The 22,242-nt window shown below is 59.9% G+C and overlaps 1 protein-coding gene across 10 annotated transcripts; it reads right to left on the bottom strand.

Annotated features, from left to right (window-relative positions):
• Positions 1-330: 330 nt before the first annotated feature.
• Positions 331-21,970, bottom strand: PCNX3 (pecanex 3). Of its 10 annotated transcripts, none has more exons than XM_033207227.1 (35): positions 21,285-21,970; positions 20,744-20,931; positions 20,410-20,509; positions 20,248-20,287; positions 20,051-20,146; positions 18,692-19,819; positions 18,104-18,224; positions 17,832-18,007; positions 17,335-17,425; positions 16,804-16,939; positions 15,399-15,559; positions 14,127-14,280; positions 13,809-13,841; positions 13,400-13,571; positions 13,185-13,295; positions 12,748-12,839; positions 12,484-12,593; positions 12,218-12,323; positions 12,009-12,101; positions 11,699-11,849; positions 10,701-10,845; positions 10,188-10,365; positions 9,082-9,190; positions 8,837-8,966; positions 8,369-8,427; positions 8,049-8,264; positions 7,184-7,437; positions 3,541-3,771; positions 3,256-3,359; positions 2,775-2,922; positions 2,445-2,675; positions 2,089-2,363; positions 1,466-1,599; positions 1,084-1,382; positions 331-1,007 (listed from the first exon to the last, which is right to left on the bottom strand). In XM_033207227.1, exons 1-35 carry the CDS (start codon positions 21,435-21,437, stop codon positions 801-803), a joined length of 6,132 nt encoding a protein of 2,043 aa, XP_033063118.1. In that variant the 5' UTR covers positions 21,438-21,970; the 3' UTR covers positions 331-800. The 10 variants fall into 10 exon arrangements, with proteins under 10 accessions (XP_033063118.1, XP_033063116.1, XP_033063117.1 ...); XM_033207225.1 differs by having other exon boundaries at positions 17,832-18,010; XM_033207226.1 differs by having other exon boundaries at positions 18,104-18,227.
• Positions 21,971-22,242: the final 272 nt, after the last annotated feature.

The raw sequence follows: 22,242 nt of genomic DNA on the forward strand, positions 1-22,242 counted from the left end.
AGGTGTCATCTCTATACGCCTTGGAGCAACTGAGGTCCAGAGAAAGGCTTTTGCCAAGGACAAGCCTGATAAATGTAGGAGCCACCAGACCTGGAAGTCTCTGGCCATATGGTGGGAAATGGCAGACAATACCCTTCAGATAAAGGCTTGAAAAGGGAGCAGTCCTGCGGGGAAGAGGACCCGGTTCTACCTGAACCCCACCTTGGCCTGCCCTTGATATCTACCAGACTTCAGCCCCACATCCTTCACCCCTCTGTGTGCTTGTCCATCCCAACTTGGCCACCCATACTATCATGTACCCATTCCCAGGTAGAAAAAGAAACTGCCAACCAAAATCAAAAATAGTGTTATTAATTCTGATGTCTCCGAAGCACAAAAAAAAACAAAAAACAAAAAAACCAAAAAAAAACAAAAAGGAAATAAAGAAACCACCCTTCCCACACTTCAGACCCCAGGTCCAGGCCAAGGGGGCCACCCCTGCAGTCAGTGCAGGCCCAGGGGCTGAGGTGGTCCTGACCACGGGCTCCAAGAGGGACCAGCCCATGGTTTGGCTCTTAGGGTCTGGCTGGGAGGCTGACTGCCTCCATCTGGGTAGCCCAGGCCCTGGACTGGGGATGAGAGAGATCAAGGGTCAAGGTCAGAGGTCTGGGTCATTCAGTTTTGGTACTCTGGCCAAGGCAGCCAGAGGTCAGGGTTCAGACATGGACGCCAAAGCCACTCAGTTCTGTGGTCCAGCAGAGAGGCAGCAGAGCAGGTCCGTTACTGAGTCCTAGGAGGAAGTCCAGTGGGTGCCACGTAGCTCAGTACTGGTGTTCCAGCAGGGGCTGGGCAGCCGGGCTCTCACGCTCCTCGACAGGGGCAGGCCAGTCGCCCGGGACACCCATAGGTGTGCCACTCTCAGGGGCACTGCTGTCCAAGCAAGGAATGTCCTGGGCAGCTCTGGGGGGTGAGGCCTCAGTGCTGACATCCGGGCTGAGGCTGAGGCTGAGGCTGAGGTCTAGAGGCGCCTGGGGGAGGGGAGAGAGGTTGGCAGATGAGCAGGCCTTAGCCTTCTGCGACCCAACCCTCCCACAGGTGCCTTACCTGAGATTTGGGGGTACCTCCTTTGGGGCTACCTGAGGCTGGCTCCCCATCAGATCCTCCCAGCCCCTTCCGGCCCCCCAGGCTCCACTTCCCACTGGGGCCCTCAGAACTGAGGAGACCAGGGCCAGGGGGCCGTGAGGTCCAGGGACCCTCTGTGGGGGTAGGCGATGCAGGGGGTGGTCCAGGGAGCCGAGGGGGAGGCCACTGCAGCAGAGGTGGGGGCCGCCCATCACCAGAGCCACTCAGGGAGGGCCGCGGCCCCCAGCCAGGGCCTGGTGGGAGGGGTTGGTCACCATTGCCTGTAGGAGACAGATAAGACAGCAGAGACCTCAGCTGGGCTGCACTTCTCACCCACGGGTTCAGCCCAGCCTCGCCTGCTCACCTGCCGTGTTCTCAGGCGTGGGGTGTGCCATGGGGGGGTTATTGCTGAGGGAGGTCAGGCCACCGCCCCCGCTACAGTCTGAATCATCCACGTTCCCGCCACTATTGCAGCCGGCACCACAGCCCTTGTGAAGCCTGGGGGTGGGGAGGTAGAAAAGGGATCAGGAGAGACAGGGCTCTGAACTGGAGCCCGGAGGGAAGTTGGGAGGGTGCTGGTGGCGAACGTGGCGAGGACCCCACTCCCATACACATCACCCGGGCCCACGGCTAGGCCCTCTCCAAATAGGGAGAAGGGAGGCAGGGAGAGTCCTCACAAGCATGAATCCTCAGCCCTAGGACAAGTCATCTAATACCTCTGCGCCCCAGGATCCTCCCCTCTAAGAAGCTGCCACCTACTTTGCAGAGTCTTTTGAGGGTGCGTTGTCAACAGTGCTTGACGGCTAAAGGCCACTGTCAGCTCTGGGGGTAAGGTGACATCTAGGAGGGGCAGGTCAGCTCTGGGAGGGGGTCATCTCTTGGGATTCAAGCCCTGGCTCCAGCACGTCCTCCCTCTGAGACCCAGGAGGGAGGTACTGCACCTCAGCTTCCTCCCGTGCCACACGTCACCCCTTCCCGAGGCCTCACCTCTCCCAGCTGCGCAGGAGCCAGCGGGCAATGGCACCCAGGCTGATGGGGCCACCCCACAGCGCCCGTAGCTGGGGGTGGCTGCCAGCCAGCGAGGTGGTGAGAGGCGACACGTAGATGGGGTAGCCCAGTGGCTGGTCACAGGAGGAGTTGATCATGTTGCGAAGCGCCTGCTTGGCGTTCTGGATGCTGCCGCGCTCAGGATTGCGGTTGCGCAGGAACACCAGCTCCTGCTGCTGGCCGGCCCACAGGCCGCGCACACACTCCCGGTTCACCTGAGAGCCACATGCCAAGGTCAGGGAACTGGCCCAAGGGGTTTTGGGGGCAGGGCTTAGGGCAGGTGGGGCCGGCCCAACCTTGATGACTCGGAAGCTTAGGTGGCGCCGGTTGAGCATGATGATCTTGTACTCATCAGAGGCGTCATCCAGGACGTGGCGCAGCGCCAGCAGGGAGGGCGTGTTGCTGAGGATGGCGCTGCGCCATGCCGGGTCACCCTCATGTGAGATGACCAGCCGCTCCTCGTTGGCCGCAATGGCATCGTAGAGGGCTGCTGGCTCCTCATATTCATCTGGGGACGTGAAGTGGTCCTGGTAGGGAGGGCAGGGGGACTGGGGTCAGTGGCCCCTGCCCGGGAGAGAGGCTTCATTCCCCACCTGCCCACGCTGCTGGGCACACCCCTCCCCCACCTGGTGAAGCTTGAGGGCCATGCGAACCCCAGGCGCCACAACGCGGTGAAGCAGGTCCATGTCGGCAAAGACCCACTCATCGCGTGGGGAGGTGATGCGAAAATCCCCCTTGAACAGGGCGTGCAGGCCGTAGAGGAAGGGCTCCAGGCTAAGTGGGAGGAAGAACAGGGAGGGGAAAGAGAGGGGTGTCGAAGACCCAGGGGTAAGGCTTCAGAGTGATCCAAGCAGAGGCCTTTCCTCACGCTGGGCCTCAGTTTCCCCATCTTGACAAAGAGGCCAATCTCTGCCCATGTCTCTCACAGAGCGCTGAAGAGCAGGCAAGGTCATGACCCGGAAGCGCCCTGCCCATGGGAGAAGAGGTACCCCAATAGGAAGGGCCACTGCAGTTTCTGTGGCCACTGCGGCCAGAGACCACAGGGCTCTTCATGGAGGAGGTGGGGTGGGGACGGCAGTAGGCCCAGTAGGACATCCAAGCACTCACCTTGCAGACATGCTGTGAGAGGCTGTCCCCAGGGCCCGGCGGCCCAGCACACATAGGCCAAAACACAGCGTGACCAGCGGGGAGTTCCAATCCTGGTCCACGGGCTGTGGCATAAGGACCCCCGTCCCAGAGCCCAGCTCAGACCTGGGACAGGGAACTTGGAGTGGGGGCTGGGGCCCAGGCCAAGGGAGGCTCAGAGTGAGAGGAAACCAAATAGGGGGAAGGGAGGCCGGGAAGCCCAGGTCCCACAGCCCCAGGTAGCAGCCTCAGGTAGTGGAGCCTGACCTGGCTGCGCCGGGAGGCACAGTACTGGATCCACTCGAGGTGCACTGCGCAGAAGGAGGGCAGCGAGAGGCCAGACAGGCGGAGGTCATAGTCCTCATCCACACTCAGAGAGAAGGTGGGATCCGAGTCAGCATAGCCGGGCGCCCGCACAGGCCTCAGGGCTGCCGCGATGCCCTCGTGGCTGAGCCACGCCTCCAGCTTTGGTGAGCGGCTCACGTAGTAGATGATGCTCTGGGAGAGGAGGGGCAGGTGTCAGGCCGGGGGCCCCAGCCCTGGCCACTGGAGGAGAAAGCATGGAGGTTCAGAGGCTCCTCCCCAAGACTGAGCTGAAGTCTGCTTTCTGGGATGCCCCGCTCCTAAAGCCGTCTCAGCTCTCAAGAGCAACTAGGCAAGTTGGCTCCTTCCCCTAAGCCAGGGAGGAGGAGCAACAAAGTCACCAGGAAGCACCCACTTACAGAGTGGTAACTCCTGTGCTGGAGCCAGCACTCACAGGAAGCATCTGCCTGCCTCTGACCCAGAATGTGCCGTTTATATGAGAAATATGAGGCTCAGACAGATGGCAGCCCCTGAGAACAAGATCATCATGCTCAACCGTTACCACCTCAGCTTCCAAGTCATCAAGGTGGGAATGGCCCCACCTGCCCTGAACCCTGTCCCCCACCCGCCTCGGGCTGGCCTCGACCCTGGGGTGAGGCCCTCAGGTGAACCTTCAGTGCCTGTGCAGCCTGTGGGCAGGGCAACAGCAGGGGCTGGTGTTGCTGCACAAACAGAACCCCGAGCGAGGGAGCATCCAAATGTCACATGGGCGGGGGCCGGGGAGCGAGGCGGGCAGGACAGACTGAACTGCAACCTGAACACCAGACCTTCCCCATCATGACATTGTGGGATCCAGATCTCAGGGCCGGAAGGGCAGGCTGTAGTAGCGGGCCTGCCTCAGAGCGCCTGGGTCACAGGTCCCTTTAGGCAGCTGAAGCATGACAGACATTCAGGCCTCGCCTCAGAAAGAAGCCACGAGCACACCTGGTACCCAAAGCTGGGGGCTCCTGGACCTCTTGTTGAAAGGCCCTGTTGGTTATAAGCAGGGGTTGGGGCAAATGTACAGGAGCAAATGTACAGGGCAAATGTACCAGAGCTGCTAAAAAGACCCAGAAAAGAAAAGCTTTGGCCAGGCAGGGTGGCTCACACTTGTAATCCCAGCACTTCGGGAGGCAGAGGTGGGAGGATCGCTTGAACCCAGGCGTTCAAGACCAGCCTGGACAACATAGCGAAACCCCATCTCTACAAAAAATACAAACATTAGCCAGACGTGGTGGTGCACGCCTGTAGTCCCAGCTACCTGGGAGGTTGAGGTGGGAGGATTGCTTGAACCTGGGAGGTGGACATTGCAGTGAGCCCACATGGCGCCACTGCACTCCAGCCTGGACAACAGAATGAGACCTTGTTCCAAACAAAAAAAAAAAAAAAAGAAAGAAAGAAGAAAAGTTTCAGGGACAGGGGGAGGAGCTGGCCTGGCACATATCAGGTGCTCAGGTGCTTGGTTAACCTTCACCAGCGCCATCCTTTTCTCTGACACAACACTCACAGTCATCTCGGGAGGAAACTGAAGACGGGGCCAATACCAGCAGCGGCTCCACCTGTGAGCGCTCACTGCAAGCTGGGCTCTCCCCAAGGTGCTTCCTGGGAAGCACTGCCCGGACTCCGTGCAGCCTCAAGCCATGGTGCCTTTTCCTACTCTTGGGGTCTTTCCCAGCTGCAGGAGCAGGTCTGAGAGCCCAGTGACTCCCACGAGAAGGGCAAAGCTAACGGGAGGGGCTCTGCCCCGACTGGCCAACCTCGAAGGCTGGAAAGGACCTATTCTTGCAGCTGAGACACTTCCCCAAATGCACTAAGCGCTCCAGCACACCCACCTCGCCCCGCCCCACCCCCGGCAGCCCTGACTTGTCCTTCCAAGTTTCACCCTCAGTCCACATCCTCAGCGGAGCCACCCCAGGTCCTCCAAGCATTTCCTCCAGACTCAAATTCTGCCCAGCCTTTGAGGCAGCCTTAGATGTGGCAAGTCAGCTTCTCCATGGGACAAGAGACCTGGCCGGGCACATCTCAATCTGCTGGCCCTGGCCTGGCAGGCACAGCGGGGCAACCTGGGCAAGGGCACCTCTCTCAAGATGGGACCGGAAGGTAGACTGGGCCATCACCTCTGGGTGACCTGGGACTGGGAATGTCCCTCTCTAGACACAGCCTCCTTCTTGATGAAAGGGGGGTGGTCTCACAAATCCTTGCCTAGGAGTGGCTGGGAGGGCAGAAGGAATAACAAAGACATGACAGCCCTCTAATACGTGGTGTGGAAAGGATGTCCTTTAGAGAAGGACAGCCATCGGCGCGTGAAACTGCTGCAGAGAGAACCTAGGTGGCAGGTGGCAGGCTCACCTGGGCCCCAATAGGCCACCCCCCGAGCCCAACATAGGCAGTGCCAAGGCAGATCCTAAGAAGGCATGTGGGAGCCTGGACTGTGACCAGCAGGCCACCCCACTCCCAGTACCCTTATTCTGGGCACCACAAGCCTCAAATTTTTTTTTTTCTTCCTTTTGTTTTTTGAGACAGTCTTGCTCTGTCGCCCAGGCTGGAGTACAGTAGCACGATCTTGGCTCACTGCAACCTCTGCCTCCCAGGTTCAAGCGATTCTTCTGTCTCAGCCTCCTGAGTAGCTGGGATTACAGGCGCCCACCATCACACCCACCTAATTTTTTTGTATTTTTAGTAGAGATGGGGTTTCGCCACACTGAACAGGCTAGTCTCAAACTCTTGACCTCAAGAGATCTACCTGCCTCGGCCTCCCAAATTGCTGGGATTATAGGCATGAGCCACCACGCCTGGCCAAGTCTCAACATTTCTGCCATCTCAGAGAACTGCAATAACCCCCACTTCTCAAGGGGTAAACTGAGGCACACAGGGAAGAAACATTCCAGGCTGATCAGAACCCCCATTCCAGGGCTCCTTATGCACCCCACATTGCCTCAGCAACCCCCACCATCCCCAAGAGGTCTCAAGATCCTCAGGCCTGGCTCAGAGCCCCCAGGCTGAGGCAGGAAAGCTCCGTGGCTCAGAGGGCTGGCCCGGGTTCAAAGCCTGGCTTGGCCACTTTCTTCAGATTCTGGAACCTCTGCAAGCCAACTTCCACATCTGTGAGACAGCAGGGCCCCTCTCAAAGAGTAGGGGGACTCTACCCAGCTCACGGGAGATGTCCAGCATAGCGCCCACCCAAGGCAAATGCTACTGCTCAGGCAGCCGCTCCCATGACGATCATTAACGCAACAACTGCTAGCTCTACCACTGCTCTGTGCTGGGTGAGCTGGGGGCAGGGGGCAGGTGGTTTCAAAGGCTGGCCTCTGCAACTGCCCACCTGCCCCATACTCACTGCCCAAAGCAAGCCTTCCTTGCCTGGGAACCTATCAGAGCCATATGGGCATAGAGGCCCTTGTAACCTGAGGTCTGGCAGTGGCACCTCGGGGGACACTTAAACTCTGAGGCCTTGGCTTCCCTTGGACAAAACAGGTTCCCAGCAACCCAGAAAGGGGTCCTGGGGTCTCTGGCCAGCGAGCGCTCACCAGCAGGGGCCCTGCTGCCCGGCCACGCCTGCCCGCCGTACCTTGACATAGTAGGTGATGAGGATCTTGCGGAGGTCGAAGACCTGTAGCATGGAGGCAGCGTTATTGTCACTGATGCTATAGCCCTCCAGCACGTACTTGCTGGCTGTCACCTCCCAGGCCAGCCAGCGCTGCCCGAAGGCGGCATTGAAGGACAGGACCCGTGGCAGGTGGCCGGGTTCGCAGCAGCAACAGCCCTCGTCCTCCTCCACACCCTCGGTGATGGCCTCCACCTCGCGCTGCTGGCAGTAAGTGCCTGTGGGGGAGGGGTGTGCAGTCAGGGGCCGCAAGAACAATCCCTACCTGCCCCGTCCTGGGAGAGTGACCAACATAGCATCAGAGGCCTGTTGCCATTCACCCCCCTGGACGCCAGGGGAGTCAACCTTATTGGATGCGAACATTCACAAAGGAGCGCCTGCCTGTCCCCTTCCAACTCCCAGCATCCAAGGCCAGGGCAGGAGGGAGCAGGGACACAGGGTCTGCTCCTCTGCACTCTTCGGGCATTCAACACACGTCTTCCTGAGAGGAAGGAGCTGGCTCGCTCATGGCGCCCAATCCGTGGGCCAAGCCTGAGACCACAGAGCAGGCTGGGAATGAGAACTCAGGCCTCCAGGCCCAGGCCCTTACTGCAATGACCTGTAGAGTCACTGGGACCTAAAGCTGAGGCAGGCACAGGGCTTGGCCAAGAGACCCTGCCACCTCATTGCTCAGACTGGGAAATGCGGCCCAGGGAGGAGTGCCTTGCCCAAGGCCACCTGCCAGCCTGGGCAGAGCTAGACTGGACCTCACTCGCATGTGCTATTGAACGCAGCTCCCATGTCAGGCCCGAGTCGTGTCTGCCCACCCGAGCCTGGTCCTGCGGCTCACCCCGGAACTCAAGGCCACGCAGCTGGAAGGTGACGAGGCCATTGCCAACCTCGATGAGGTGCACCAGGGCGTTGAGGTAGTCGGAGGCCAGGACGAAGCAGTCGCCAGGGCCGTAGTTGCCCCAGCGGCCCAGCGCCAGGTCCCCACACAGGGTGTGCTGCAGCGAACGCGCCAGGTGCTCGTAGAAGATGGAGTTGAGGTTGTTGTCATCAGCGCCTAGGACCCAGGACAGGCAGGCAAACGGACAAAGTGACAAGTTAGCGAGGCTCCCTCCCCAGGGAGGCCCTGCCCTAAAGCCCCTTGGATGGCTGGGTACACACCAGGGTTCCGGTCCAGCTGTGTGACCAGGCGGGTGTTGGAATGATCCACACGTTTAGTGCTGTTCAGAGAGAGAGCAACAAGGCGGTTGGCCGCGAAGGTGAAGAGAGGGTGCACCCTGCTCATCGCTCTCCCTGTGCCACAAGGCCAACGCCATCCAGGACAGCCCCGTTATGCAGGCAGATGAGGAGACTGAGGCTCAGGGACACGAAGGGACTCACTCAGGACACACAGCCAGGAAGCAGGGAGGCTGGGCTCATCCCCAGACCCCACCGTCCCCAAGCTGTGAGCCCGAGGCCTTGGCCTGGTACAGGCACTGCCCGCATCAGATCCACCACCTCAAGTGTCCCCACGGTGCCCAAGCCCTCCCATACCTGCTGTGGGCCCCTCTGTGGGTGGCCTCCAGCCTGGGCTCCACACCCCTCCCTTCCTGTCCTGCTGGGCGTGCTCCCGCCTCCTGTGAGACTCACTTGTAGTCACGCTCCCAGAACTTGAGGGGCCGAGCATAGGACATGATGAAGACCGCGCTGCCCAGCAGCGGGTTGAGAGGTGTGGAGAAGAGCCCCGAGAGCAGGGCCTGGACGAACAGCATGGCCGAATCTGAGCCACAGTCAAGGAGGCAGTGGGTAACAGGACCTCCCAGCCCCCCACTACCCCCCACTGCCCCAGGCCACAGCCCTCCCTGCACAACCCCACCCAAACACAGGCCGGATACGTGGCACGGCAAAGGGCTGGGCAAAGGCGTGGAAAGCTGAGCCCCAGGTGATCTGCCAGGGCGCGATGTAGGTCAGCACGAAACGCAGCTTGTACAGCAGGTCCCACAGCTGGCAGGGCCAACAGGGAGAAGAAAAAAGACACGCAGGGTCACTCATGGAAGCCCCTGGATGCCAGGCCCCATTCAGAGGCTTGGGTCATCCCACTGGGGCCAAGCCCAAGATCACGGCCAGCCCTTGTGCTCTGGACATGGCTCAAGGCACCTGACACCATTAGCAACCCCTGCCTGAGCTCTAAGGGGCAGTGGCCATTTAGTTCACACAAGTACCCTGTGAGCTTCTTATTCCTGTTGCTGGCCCCATTTCACAGATGGGAAAGATGAAGTTCAGAGAAGACACAGAATGTAAATGACCTCCTCAGGTCATGCCACTAAGTCACTGGTGAGGCTGAAGCTGGACTATAGTACTGAAAGTCGAGGAGAGCCATAGCCCTGCCCTTAGAGGGTACGCAGTGTGGATGCCCACCATCCTGGGCCAGGCCAGAAAACAAGAACAGAATGTTCACATGAGGGAGAAAAAGGCTCAGGCCTGCCTGGGTTCCAGGTACCACTGCTGGCCTCCAGTAGAGTGCAGGAGAATGGTCCTTAGTTCAAAGAGCCCCCCAAGCCCTGGCAGTGTCACAGCCAGCAGAGCACCTATACACGCCAAGGCACTAGGAGCTTCCGAAACTCAGCTCTGACTGCTCTGGATCCAGGGTGGCAAAGGGGTGCAGAACTCAGAGGTTTGCATCCAGAGGGTAAGGCCAGGTCCTGATTACCCTAACCATTTCTGAGGAGGTGGTCGTGGAGTCAGACAGGCCTGGGTTCAAATCCTGGCTGACCACCAATTCTCTGAAAACCTGAGGCAGGTCCCTCAACCTCCTTCAGCCTCAGCTTCCTCTCTGTAGAGGGCAGAAGTAACCCCTTCCTTGAGAAGCTGCTGCAAAGGCCCATGGGGCTGATACAGAGCGGTGGCTACAGGCCCTCAGGAAATTCTCTTCCCACTCAGACAGAAGTTGGCTCTGCTCCCATTGGGCAGCCTGGCGTCTGGGCCACAGCCACCAGCTCACCTTGCTGCAAAGCAGGGACATGAGGAAGTAGTCAAGCAGAAAGCCCTGGGAGAGGCGCGGGTAGTCGAAGTGGAAGAGCAGGACAGTGAAGGCCAACGTCAGGTACTGCTGCGGAGGGCAGCAGAAGGCTGAGCGCAGCAGCTTCAGCCCAGCCACGGTCATCAGCAGCGCCCGGCAGCTGTGGGCAAGGGGCAGGCATCAGGTGCTTGGTAGGGGACCAGGGGCAGTGGGTATAGGTGTCCCACCCCTTGCCTACTCTGGCCGGAGAGCAACCCCTGGCCTCTGCTCTGCCGGGTTGACCCCTGCTCTTTTGGGCCCGACCTGTGACTCTTAGTCCCTGCTCTTCCAAAGGGAGTGGTGGAAACACATTTGCTTTTGAAGAGGCAACACTTCTCCTGCTTTAGCTTGCTGAGCAACCTTAGACGTGACTCATTTCCTCTCTGGGCCTCAGTTTCCCCATGGATCAAAAGAGAAAGTAGGTGATGGGATCGTTGAGGGTGAGGTGGTCCTCACTAGAGGCAGTACTTGTCCGGGTGGCTGACGACTGTGTGGGCGTCCACCGTGAGGGCGTTGAGCACCACGGCTGGGTAGATGAGGTACTTCTCCACGCACTGCAGGCCAGCATACAGCTTCTCAAACCACATCACCTGGGCAGCACCTGTGTGCAGAGGTCGGGACTCAGTACCTGGCTTCCACACACCCACCTTCCCTGTGGAAGTCCTTCCCTAGGAGGGCAGGCTGTGCTGTCCTGAGTCCCCAGAGACTCTCGGGGGAGGGCTGATCTGTGGCAGCTCAAATGAGAGCAACGAGCCCCAGCAGGGAAAGGGCTCCACATGCCACTTAGCACATCGAGGCTTGCTTTATGGTGGGTGCTCTGCCCTGCTTTGCTGTCTGCAAAAACAAGGCCAATGATGAAATCGCAAACACCCACGTACAGCAGGCTGGCTAGGGCCTGACTGCACAGTGAGCCCGTGAGCTGGGCCCTTCTAAAAGGCAGATCCCTCGGTTCAGGCTGGTTGTAGCCACACAGGGATGCTAGTCCGGGAGGCAGAATCTTCTGTCGTTTAAGAAAAACTCAAGAAACATGGATCTTCATATCTCAGATCAAGATGCTAAAATACAGGCTCCAGGATTTTTAAAAAACTGTTACGCAGCCCAGTAAAAATGTGCTCCAGGCAGCTCTGGTCCATTGATGACCAGTGTTTAATTCTGGACAAGAGATCCCTTCAGGGCCCTGGGGTTCTCATTCTTCCATCTCCTCACAGACAGCAAGGAAGGCAGGACCAGGGCAACGCAGGCAAGGGAAGGGCACAGCAGGGCACGGGGAGAAGAGTAGGTGGAGAGCGCAGCAGGGCAACACGGACACAGAGGGCAGGGAGGGTGCAGAAAGGGTCGTGTGGGCAGTGAGTGCCCCCTGCTGGCACTCCTGAGCTGAGAGGACCACAGCTCTCACCAGCCAGGCTTCAGCCTGAACCACTGCCCAGGCCTGGCCATCAGGGGCGGGAACTCACCACGCACTTCATACTGGCTGTACTCCAGCGGCTTCAGCACAGGCTGTGACAGGCAGAACCAGGGCAGCTGTTTGCGGAGTTGTGGCAGCAAGTAATGTGTGAAGAAGCCCACGGCCCCAGCCAGTGCGTACAACACGAAACCCAGCACCGACTGCAGGAGGGAGAGGCCAGAGGCTCAGCCGACGGGAGCAGACCAAGGAGCCACAGAGGGCCGCCTGGCACAGGCCGGGGAGGGGCTGCCCAGGGTGCTCAGATCAAGCAGGCTCCCACCACGACAGTGAGAGGCAGCGGCGGCCCATGCCACACAAACCTTCAGGGCAATAAAGACGGTGCTGGCACTGATGGCGAAGCTGAGCACGGCGATAACCACACACATCACCAGGTCGGAGTGCAAGACCTCACGCTGCAGGGCCAGGAGAGACATTCAGCTGCCCAGCAGCCCAGGTTGGACATGCCCCTCCCAGTACCCCCAGAACCTGTCACCACCTCCCCACAGAATCCCACCCCCCGCCCCCTCACCACTGACTGGCGCATCTTGTCCGGCAAGGGGTCCGGGGGCTCGGCCCGGGCTGTCTCCAAGCTGCGCTCCTCCAGCTCAGGGAAGAGCTTGCTCCGGATCAGAGACCTGGGGGTGAGGAAGAGTCAGGAGGAGGACGCCTCTTCTTTCCCCCGGCCCCAGTCACAGGCACATGCACAGACACAAACCCCTACTGTGCAGACACAAACACACGACCCGGAGTACACACTCCAGCGCAGCGCGAGCACAGGCGCGTGCGGGAACCCACCAGAGCACGGTGGGGTCGCTGCTCTGCCGGCTCAGGTGGTAGGACAGCGCCACCAGGAGGCCACAGAAGACTGAGAAGAGGACAGGGACGTGCTGCTCTGGCCACGGAGTCTGGGGAGAGAATCCATGCTGGTCAGGGGAGGTGAGGTAAACATGGGGTCCGGGCTGCCCCCATGTGAGAAGCCACTGCTGAGCCCAGTTCACAGCCCCGCCCTAACCACCCCTACGCACTGCAGCATGCCCCCACCTCGAAAGCCACCCCTACCTTGATGGCCCCAAGGCAGAAGCCGTAGAGCAGGGCAGCGGCCAGCAGGCTGCGGGAGAGGCTGAAGACTGCCGTGAGCGGGCTGGTGGCGGCTGTGTGGAAGGGAGAAGTACAGCCCAGCTCTCACCTGCAGGTACCCACCTCAACCCTAGCCCCACTTCCCCTCAACTCCCAGAGGCTGCCCTCCCTGGAATGGCACCCCCAGTCCATTGCTCTCTGTTGCTCCAAGCCCCAAGGGGCCTTCAGAGCTTCCAAGATTCTCAGATTTAAACCACTTGCCTGGGGAGGGAAGGAGAGAGGAGAGGGCGGAAACCTTGAGTCTGCCTTGAGTACAGATGTGGGAGAAGGTTCCGCAAGGGTGGAGCCAAGGACCCAATCCGAGGGCCCTCCGGGCCTCCGCACGGACCCCTCCCCTGAACCACCTGTGGGCATCATACCTGTGCCCCCGAAGCCGTGCATATCTATTTGCTCCAGCAGGTACATGAGGCAGGTGTTGACCTGGGGCAGGAGGCCCAGGAGGAAGACGAAGGGGAAGCACAGGGTGAACACTGGCAGGGAGGGGACATGAAGGCCCAGTCAGCCTGCTGGCTTCCCGTGGCCCACCCTCAGGGACTCACTCTCCTGGGCCACCCCATCCCTGCCCCAGCCTCACCAGTGGCCACGTCTCGGGCACAGAAGAAGAAGGAGGCGGAGAAAAGCGTGAGGCCATAGAGGGAGACAGGTGGGAAGGGCTGAGCTGAGCCCAGGGCGTCCAGCAGCCAGATGAGCAGACAGCAGATGCAGAAGTAGACAGGCCGGCTGTACGCGATCACCCAGTTGTGGCCCTGAGGGGTCAGCGCATGAGGAGCTGGGTCTCCCCGACTGGCCACGCCTCTGGCACATGCACACACTCAAGGGCCCCAGGCCTTGCCCTGGGTCCAAGCTGGAGAGCCTGGCCAGGTGGGGGCGATGGAGGTAAGGGATGAGGGAGCCCCAGCCTTCCATGCCCTACCCTCCTCCCCACCTGGTCTCAGCCCCTCCTGGGGCCTCCTGGCCAGAGGCGCTGTTCCATGGGTACTCACGTGCATGGGGGACGCCGCATCAGGCTGGACGCTCTGGAAGAGACAGGGCTACGTTGGCAACTAGAGCTGATGCCCACGGGATGGTCAGAAGCCCCGGACCTGTTCAGCTCCACCACTAGGCAGTTATGAGTGACCAGGTCAGGCCCCCGAACTGTCCTGAGCCTCAGTTTTCTTGTTTGTAAAAGAGCTGGCCGGCTCTAGGGAATCTTAGGCAAATTATCTACCTTTTAGCTTATACTCCTTAAAACTGAAGTGGTGGGAAGGGCAATCTGGGGGAAAAGCTGGGTGCGGAAGGAAACACAGGGAGCCCAGCCTGACCTTCAGTAGGGAGTACTGGCAGGAGGCGATGACCAGGCAGAACTGGAAGACCCAGATGTCGGTGAAGAAGCCCTTGAGCAGCAGCAGGTAGCCCAGGAAGGCCACAAGGCTGCTCAGGCCCACGCCGAAGATGTTCTCCAGCACTCCTCGCGTCCTGCAGGGACAACCGAGTCAGGGCGTGCCCGTCTGGCCTCACCTTCCAGTGGGGCAGTGGGGAAGATGGACCTTACCCTAAAGGCCCAGCTCTGGAACCCTGCCCATGCCAGACCCTTGTATTCTGACGATGCAAACACCTATAACTTTGAGGATGCGGCCCGGCAGCACCTGTTCCAAAGACCATTGTATTGCTCTCTCCTTCCCAATCGTTGCCCACTCTGGACATTGAGGGCTGAGAGTTCAGGGTGCCATCACTCCCGGGATTCACCCACCCCCAGCTGACGCTGAGTTAACTGCACGTGGCTTCATCGTGCATGCTATCTCGGGCGTGCAACGCTATGCACATGGGACCAGCACCCAGTCGCTGTATCTAGAGAAACCCAAATGGATGGGAGGCCACATGGGCTCTAGGCCCAAGTTCTCTACAACGGGCAAGTCATCTGACTTCTCTACCAGATTTTCTGGGACTCGGTGTCCCCTCTGAGAAATGGGAAAGGTGAGATAACTGGTCTGTGAGCTTTTCTAGGTTACAGCACTCAATTTTCAAATCAACAGAAGCTAATACAAAAAAGTGAATAGGACGGCTGGGAGTGGGGTCTCATGCCTGTAATCCCAGCACTTTGGGAGGCCGAGGCAGGTGGATCACAAGGTCAGGAGATTGAGACCATCCTGGCTAACACTGTGAAACCCCATCTCTACTTTAAAAAAAAAAAAAAAATTTAGCCAGGTGTGGTGGCGGGTGCCTGTAGTCCCAGCTACTTGGGAGGCTGAGGCAGGAGAATGGCATGAACCCAGGAGGCGGAGCTTGCAGTGAGCCGAGGTCACGCCACTGCACTCCAGCCTGGGCGACAGAGAGAGACTCTGTCTCAAAAAAAGAGTTTTTTTCAGCAGGACTTTGGAATAGACAGATTTAATACAGCACCACCCACTTGGCTACCCCTTTACACCACAAATGAACCATAGGAACCACCACTACAGACTCCAGCCAAGAATACGCCCTCAGCTTCCCCCGAGTCAGGCTCTCTGCTGCCTGCCTGCCTCCACAGGTAGAGAGTCTGGGGAGCCAAGGTCCAGGGGTTTTCCAAGAATTGGGGGCCAAGGCTGCAGGACACTCACCGGTCCAGCAGAGCCAGCAAGGCAAGCCGCTCGTAGCGCACAGAGGTCCAGCGGCCAGGGAGAAGCCAGTACTTATAGCTATGCTGGGCCCGGGGTGGCGCCTCCTCCATCAGCGTCTGCTCCTGGGATTCGTGCAGGGAGTCCTGGTCCAGCAGGTCAAACTGCAGTCCCCACAGCCGCGGCCGTCAGCCCCGCCACCCCACACACGGTCTACTGTTACCCCCCTTCAGCACACCAGCCTGGCTGACCATTTCCATCAGCACATAAAGGCCCCTGTCTAGCGGCCCCAGACTCCACCCGAACCCTTCATCCCAAAGGGCTCCTCCTCTCTCCAGGTTTCCAGGATGTGTCCCGATGGCTGCAGAGGCTGCCTAGAGTCAGCAGTTCCCACGCCTGTCTTCCCCAGTCAGGCAGGCTCTCCCACCTCTTCTGAAGCTCAGGGAAATCCACTTGTCCTCTGGGACCTGGCACAAATGCTACCCTCCTCCCAGACAGGGCCTGTCACTGTCACTCTGACTACCCCATCCGAGAGTACATACAGAGCTCAGACTTGAGGACAGGCCTAGGTGCCAACGCCAGCCCTGAGGCCCTGGGCACATGACTTAACCTCTCTCATTTGTTGTATCCTTCACTCAACAAGCACTTGTGGGGCCCCAGCTATGGGCCCGGCCCTGCACTGGGCTCCAAGGATAAAACAGAGAGCCAGAGGCGCACAGCCCTTCCCTCTGGAGGCGGCCGCTGGCCACGATTCCACTCGACATGGTTACGAGGAAGAAATGAACCAGAAGGGAGCAGATGGGAGCTTCTGGGGGCTGCTCAACCTATCTGTGGCCTTGAGAGTCAGGTGCCGGGTACGCTTTCATGATCATTTTTTAAACTCTGAGATGGTGTTTTATGCATTCTTAGCACTTCTGCTGTTAATAGATTAAGCACATAAATTTACTGTCCAAATTGTGATGTTCTTAAGAGCAACAGAGAACACTGTTTATGACTATACTGAAACAAGAAATGTGAACAGAGAGCACTCCAGCATCCACATGTGCACAGTGCACGCAGGGCAGCACAGTCACCACAGGGTCCCTGCTTGCCACAGAATACCGCCACTTCCACAAGTATCATCATTAACACCCACAGCCCCTGTTTACCGTGGGCTCCTCCAGAATTAGAAATATACTCCAGAGGCATTCATAGAATAAACAAATAATTGACTTCTCCAGCCATTCAGACTCAGAGTCTCTGCCAGCATGAAAGGTCAAGACATTCAGAGTAGGGCCCCTGGAGCCCTCACTCAGCACAGCCCATCCCTCCTGGGGCGCCTGGGCAAGCTCTCTATACAGGCCAGACTCAGTGATCTGCCCACCCCATCAAGCCCCACTGGCACGGCCCTTCCCCGGCCGCTCCTCACCTCCGGGATCTCCAGGGGCACCCGGCGCACCTGCATGCCCTGCAGAACCACAGGCCTCGGCTGCAGCAGGTTCAGGCCACCTGTGGCCTCAGGGACATCAGCTGAGTGGAAGCTGGAGGAATGTGAGTGTCGGTCCCTGTGAGAACAGCAGCCATCAGGATCCCACGATAGGCAAGCCCTGGGGCTGGGTGGGATCAAAGTCAAGGCCAGGCAGGTGGGGCAGTCTATGCCGAGACCAACCAGGACCCAAGGGACAAAAGTGCTGGGGTCAGGTGGCAGAAGTGCCTCCCTCCCAGGCCCTGGCCCGAGTGTTGAGGCTGTGCCCTGAGCTTCCTAGAAACTTCCTGCCTGGAGTGTCATGGAGCCAGGGACCCGAGGAGGTCTGTCCTTTGCTGCTCCCCATCCTCCCCCTGCAGGTCTGAGCTGCCTCTGCCAACTCAGCAGGAAGAGAGCTAACTCCAGGCTCAGGGAACTGCCCAGATATGCAGGCAACAAAGACAACGGCCTGGGATGCCAGGCTTGGGAACTCACCAGACTCCATTAGCTGCCTGCTCCCCTTGCTGCCCTACAGGGTTCTCGTAGCCGCCTCCAGCCAGACCAAAGGTGTAGGAACGCCGCACACCTGGGGCAGGGTATGGGAGATGATGCAGCGTGGCAGAGACAGGGGCACCAAGGCCCGGCTCATGTGGGCACCAGACCCATCAAATGAGGCAGAACCCTGTGCTGTGTCCTCTGAGAGGGCAGCCCAGCCTCTGGACAGGAAAGGGCCTACAGGTCAAGAGCCTGGGCGCAGCAATCACCTGCCCTGGCTTTAGATCTCCCCTGTACTGCAGGCTGAGCCTCCATTTCCTCATCAGCAGAGAAAAAGATGACACAGACACCGTGCCTCAGAGAGGCTGCAAGGCTGATGTCTGGCAGAATTAGCAGAGTACCTGCCACAGGGCTGAGCAAGCACCATTGCTGGGAGGACTCAGGCTGCTGGGGGAGGGCGGGGAGGCACCGGGCCAACGGGCTTGGGGAAGGCTCACCGCTCTCATCGTAGAAATAGTGCACAGCACCCTCAGAGGTGTCATCAAAGGTGCAGGCCTCATGCACATTGGCACCAGCCCGGGTGAGCAACAGTGAAGAGGCGAAATGCAGCGCAGAGGGCAGAGTCAGCGCCCGGGAGTGAGAGGCAGCCCGGCCCCGCTGAGCCTCCTGCAGGCTGCTGGAGAGGGTCAGCCCCAGGTCAGCGCCAGTTAGAGCTCGTGGGCCCTCCCCGGCCCCTCATGCCCCTCGGCCCAGCCGGCAGGGTGCTCACCTGGGAGGCGAGCCCATGACAGAGGCTGGAGGGGTGGGGTTGCTGCCTGCATTGTGGCGTCTCCGAATGGCCTGGGTCCGCCTCACACTGCTTGAGCGGTCCCGCCTGCCAGTCTCCTCAGCTGCTGCCCAGAGAGAGGTCCCCAAGCGTAAGTGACAGATGCTCAGACAGGGTTGGGGGAGTAAGGCTGGAGATGGTGCTCCGCCAGGAAGCTAAAAGCCTGGTACAACCATGCCCCGGCTCGGGCCCAGCCAGGTCACACAGCCCCATGCTCAGTTTCCTTACTTGCAAACAAGGATGACACTGATCTGCCCTGCCCCACCCCACTGGTGGTGGAAGGATGAGTGTGGATGATGAGAGTCCTCGGGACAGAGATTCAGGTGCTAACCAAAGATGTGAAGGCAGGTGGCTGAGCCCATGTCTAAGAGATTTCGCAGACAATGTCAATCATCACCAAGCCCACGTCCGTCTGCTGCCTACGACAGAGGCTGAGCTGACACTGACCACGTCCACTTTTACCTGCCCTTTGCCCAAACGCAAGCCCTTAGCTCACGTCCCCCAGGCCCTGCCTCTAGAGCCAGTACTCACCTCCCCCGACGGCACCTTCCTCCTGCAGCTCCCCCCGCCAGCCGGGCTGGTTGGCAGCAGGTCCCCTTCGGGCCTCAGCAGGCAGCACAGCAGGCTCACCAGCAGCCTGCTCCACCCCAACCTGGGCCTCCAGCTCAGCCTTGGAGCCAGCCAGTGGGGGCCTCAGAACATCACCCCCAGCCCCATCCATGCTCAGCACTCGGGCATGTGTTTTAGCGCTGGCGGTACTAGGCGTCCGCTGGGTCCCATATGGCCGCTTGGGGGGCACAGCAGTTCCCTCCTCAGCCCCATGGGGGGCCCTCCGCTTCCGGGGTCCCCCTGCTGCACCCCGGGAGCTCTCAGGGGAGTAGCAGGAAGTAGAAGAGGAGCTGTCAGTACTGTAGCGGCGCTGCGATCGGAGACTGGAGGCTGGACTCAGTTCACTGCCCTCGCTGGTGTCTTCATCCTCAAAGAAGGCCCCACCATCAAGCAGGGGCCGTCGAGGGGCACGGCCAGGTGGAGAGTGTCTTCGCAGGGGTGGCTGCTGTTTGCTAGGCCGTAGCAGGGCCAAGTCCTTGGGCCGCACAACCAGGAGCGGCTCAGCCAGGCCCGGTGGTGTCCCTGCTCCAATGACCGTGTCAAAGGAACGCAGCGTGTCATCTGAGGGGACCCCGGCGTCTGGCGAGGCGGGCAGCTCAGCCTCAGAGGGTGGGTCTGTGTCACTGCCCTCAGGGGCTGGCCCCCCTGGGGGGCTGTCCAGATGGGTGGAGTTGGTCTTCTCACTCTTGAAGCTGCTCAATGTCTCCCTATCAGTACCGCTGAAGCAAGAGTCTGAGGAGCCCGCTTTCTGGGGCGTGGGCTCCCCTGAGCCCCGCCGGTCAAGGGGCTGATAGCCACCTGCCCCCCTGCGTTGCTCCCGTCGACTGCTGGTCCTCACCAGGGCCCGGTCAGGCCGCGTCAGGGTCAGGAAGCTCTTGCTCAGCTCCTGGCTGAGGCTCCCCTTCAGGAGGGGGCTCATGGGAGTGTCAGCCATGCTGCTCCCACTCCAGGGCGCTCCATCTCCAGCCAGGGGAGAAGGCTCTGAAGAGTCTGTACTGGGAAGAGAAGGGTCTGGGACAGCCCCTGGAGGCGTCTGGGGAAGGTCTCCAACTGCCAGAAGAATGGGAGACAGAAAATGAGAAAAAGGGTTTTCTGCAAAAGAAACTGGTGGTCAGGGGGGTCTTATGCCCTGTACTTTTCCTGAGAGCCCAGCCACAGCAGCACACTGGGGAGGTCCCACAGAGGAACACAGAGGAGACCCAGGATGGAGCCAAGCTGAGGGGACTCAATGGCAAAACAGCTGGTCTAGCCCACAAGCCCCGGCCCGTAAGGCCCACGCACTCAGTTTCTCCTGCGAGCTGAGCTTCAGCATCTCTCGGTCGGCAGAGGTCACGATCACATTATTGCTGCCCTGCTCCCGCACCAGCTCCTTGATGTCTGCAACCACGGCCCCAGAGGTGTCAGCAGGACTCCCTGGCACAGCATGCCAGCCCCTGTTCCACAGCACTATGCTCCAACCCTGAAGAGCAGCCACCTACCTCTGAGGGGCCCAGAGTCCTCCATTCGGGGCAGCAGCTCCTGAGTAGACAGAGAGAGGCGTGAAGGAGCACACAAGGCAAGAAGTAGGCTCAGGACGCACCCACAGTACGGACTGGCTCGTGGAGGAACAGGAGGACAAGCTGAAGTCCAGGCCCACTCACCGAGACCTGGTTGAAGCCAAACACAGAGTGCTGGGAGCTGCAGCGCACTGGGGGTGTGGAACTGACTTTCCGGAACACCGTCATCTCCACTCCGGGGTCCCTGGCAGTGAAAAACAACAGCAGCTTTGAGTTAACCTCTCCTCTGTGTATGCTACTTCTATCTCTGTCACTGCTTCTTCTTCAGAAATCATTTTACAATTCCAGGGCTAACACAAGACAAGTGTTCATATTCACTCAGAAAGCCAGTGTTCCCTAAGTCCCTACTCCACCCTGCAAGGTTCAGGCCCAGGCACCAAAACCCCTCAATCCCCAGCACAGTCCCTACCCCACCCACCTGGGTGGACTGCTGTCCCCCTGGGCAGGCTCTTCCTCCAGCTCCCCCATGGTAGAGCTGCGCTTCTCCACGATCTCGCCCTGGTCAAACATGGCATGCAGCCGATAGTTGACGGTCTTGATAGCAGCAAAGATGACAGCCACCACAAGGCAGTACACGCCGGCCACCATCAAGCTGGGAGGCAAGACCTGAAGATGAAAGTAAACCAGGTCCCTTTTCACAAAACCTTGCCACTACAGGATGTAGCTGCCATGGTCGTCATACCTGGGATTCACAGACTCACTAGAAACATCACCTCTGCACACAATCACTACACAGCCCTCGGCAAGGAGCTCTGTCTTCTGTTTAGCTGGATGAGATTAAGTGTGGGGCTCAAGGTCACTCGATCCAAGAAAGGTAGACTTTGGCCTCTTCCACACAGACCCAAACTCTGCAGTGATTCCTCTCTCTCCACATCCCAGAGCCCAGGGCACGGCCCCGAATCCCTGCCAGGCTGCCCTCCCTCTCCCGGCTGGAGTTACAGGTGGCCGTGGCGTCTCACCATGTACAGCAAGAAGGGAAAGATGAGCAGGAAGATCCAAACATAGAGGTGAAAGCAGTTGGAGAAGGTGCTCTGGTGCGGGTCGAAGAACCAACCGCCGGTGAGCGAGGCCCACACCCCCTGGCGCAGGATCTGCAACACCTGCGACCCCATGGCCCCGCCGCTGCTGCGCGCGCCCCACTCCCGGGACCCTCATGGGGGCGGCCCCCGGCCCATGCCCCGTCTGGCGCCTGAGGGCCCCGGGGCCCGGCCTCACGCTCACGCCATGGCCTCCCCAGCGGGGGAGGGGGGGCTCGGCGGCGCGAGGGTGCGGGCAGGGGGCGGGGCCGACCGGGACAGTCAGCGGTGCAAGGCCCAGACGCGGGGGTGGGGCTGCATCAGGGACGGGGTCCGCGTCCCCACTCGTGGCCCAGAATTGCTCCGAGGGGCCGAGCTGGCAGGCAGGCGCGGGGCACGGGCCGGGCACCCGTCGGCGGCATCCAGAGGTGGGCGTGGGGTGGATGCTCCCGGGGTGCAGGCGACAGCTCTCTAGTCTCCGGACCAGGGAGAACCCCAGGATCTGGGGTCCACTTCCGGGGTCGCAGGTCACTCGCTTGGGGCTCCGCGCTCGCCGGGCTTCTGCCGGTGCCGGCCTAAAGAGGAGGCCGGAAGAAGGAGCCGCGAGCCGCCAGCCTGCAGTGGCGCATGCGCCCAACGGTTCCAATTGGGACCCGGAAAAGGAAAACTTGACGGCATGAATGCGCAAGCGCAGAGAGGTGGTGGCGCGATAGGACGCAAGGGGTGCCATTTGGACGTGCGCAGAGTCCAGAACTAAAGTAAGTTCATGCGTAAAAGCGTTTGGGCGCATGCGTTGACCCAGGCGTTGCCAACCCAGGGTAGACGACTGGGCGGAACCAAAAAGACAGTTGAGTAGCCATTGGGTAACGGCAAAGTAATTGGCGCACAGCCCTTCCAATGA

Source organism: Trachypithecus francoisi, unplaced genomic scaffold (assembly GCF_009764315.1).
Source record: "Trachypithecus francoisi isolate TF-2019V2 unplaced genomic scaffold, Tfra_2.0 Lachesis_group8, whole genome shotgun sequence".
In the NCBI taxonomy this organism is placed as follows: Eukaryota; Metazoa; Chordata; class Mammalia; order Primates; family Cercopithecidae; genus Trachypithecus; species Trachypithecus francoisi.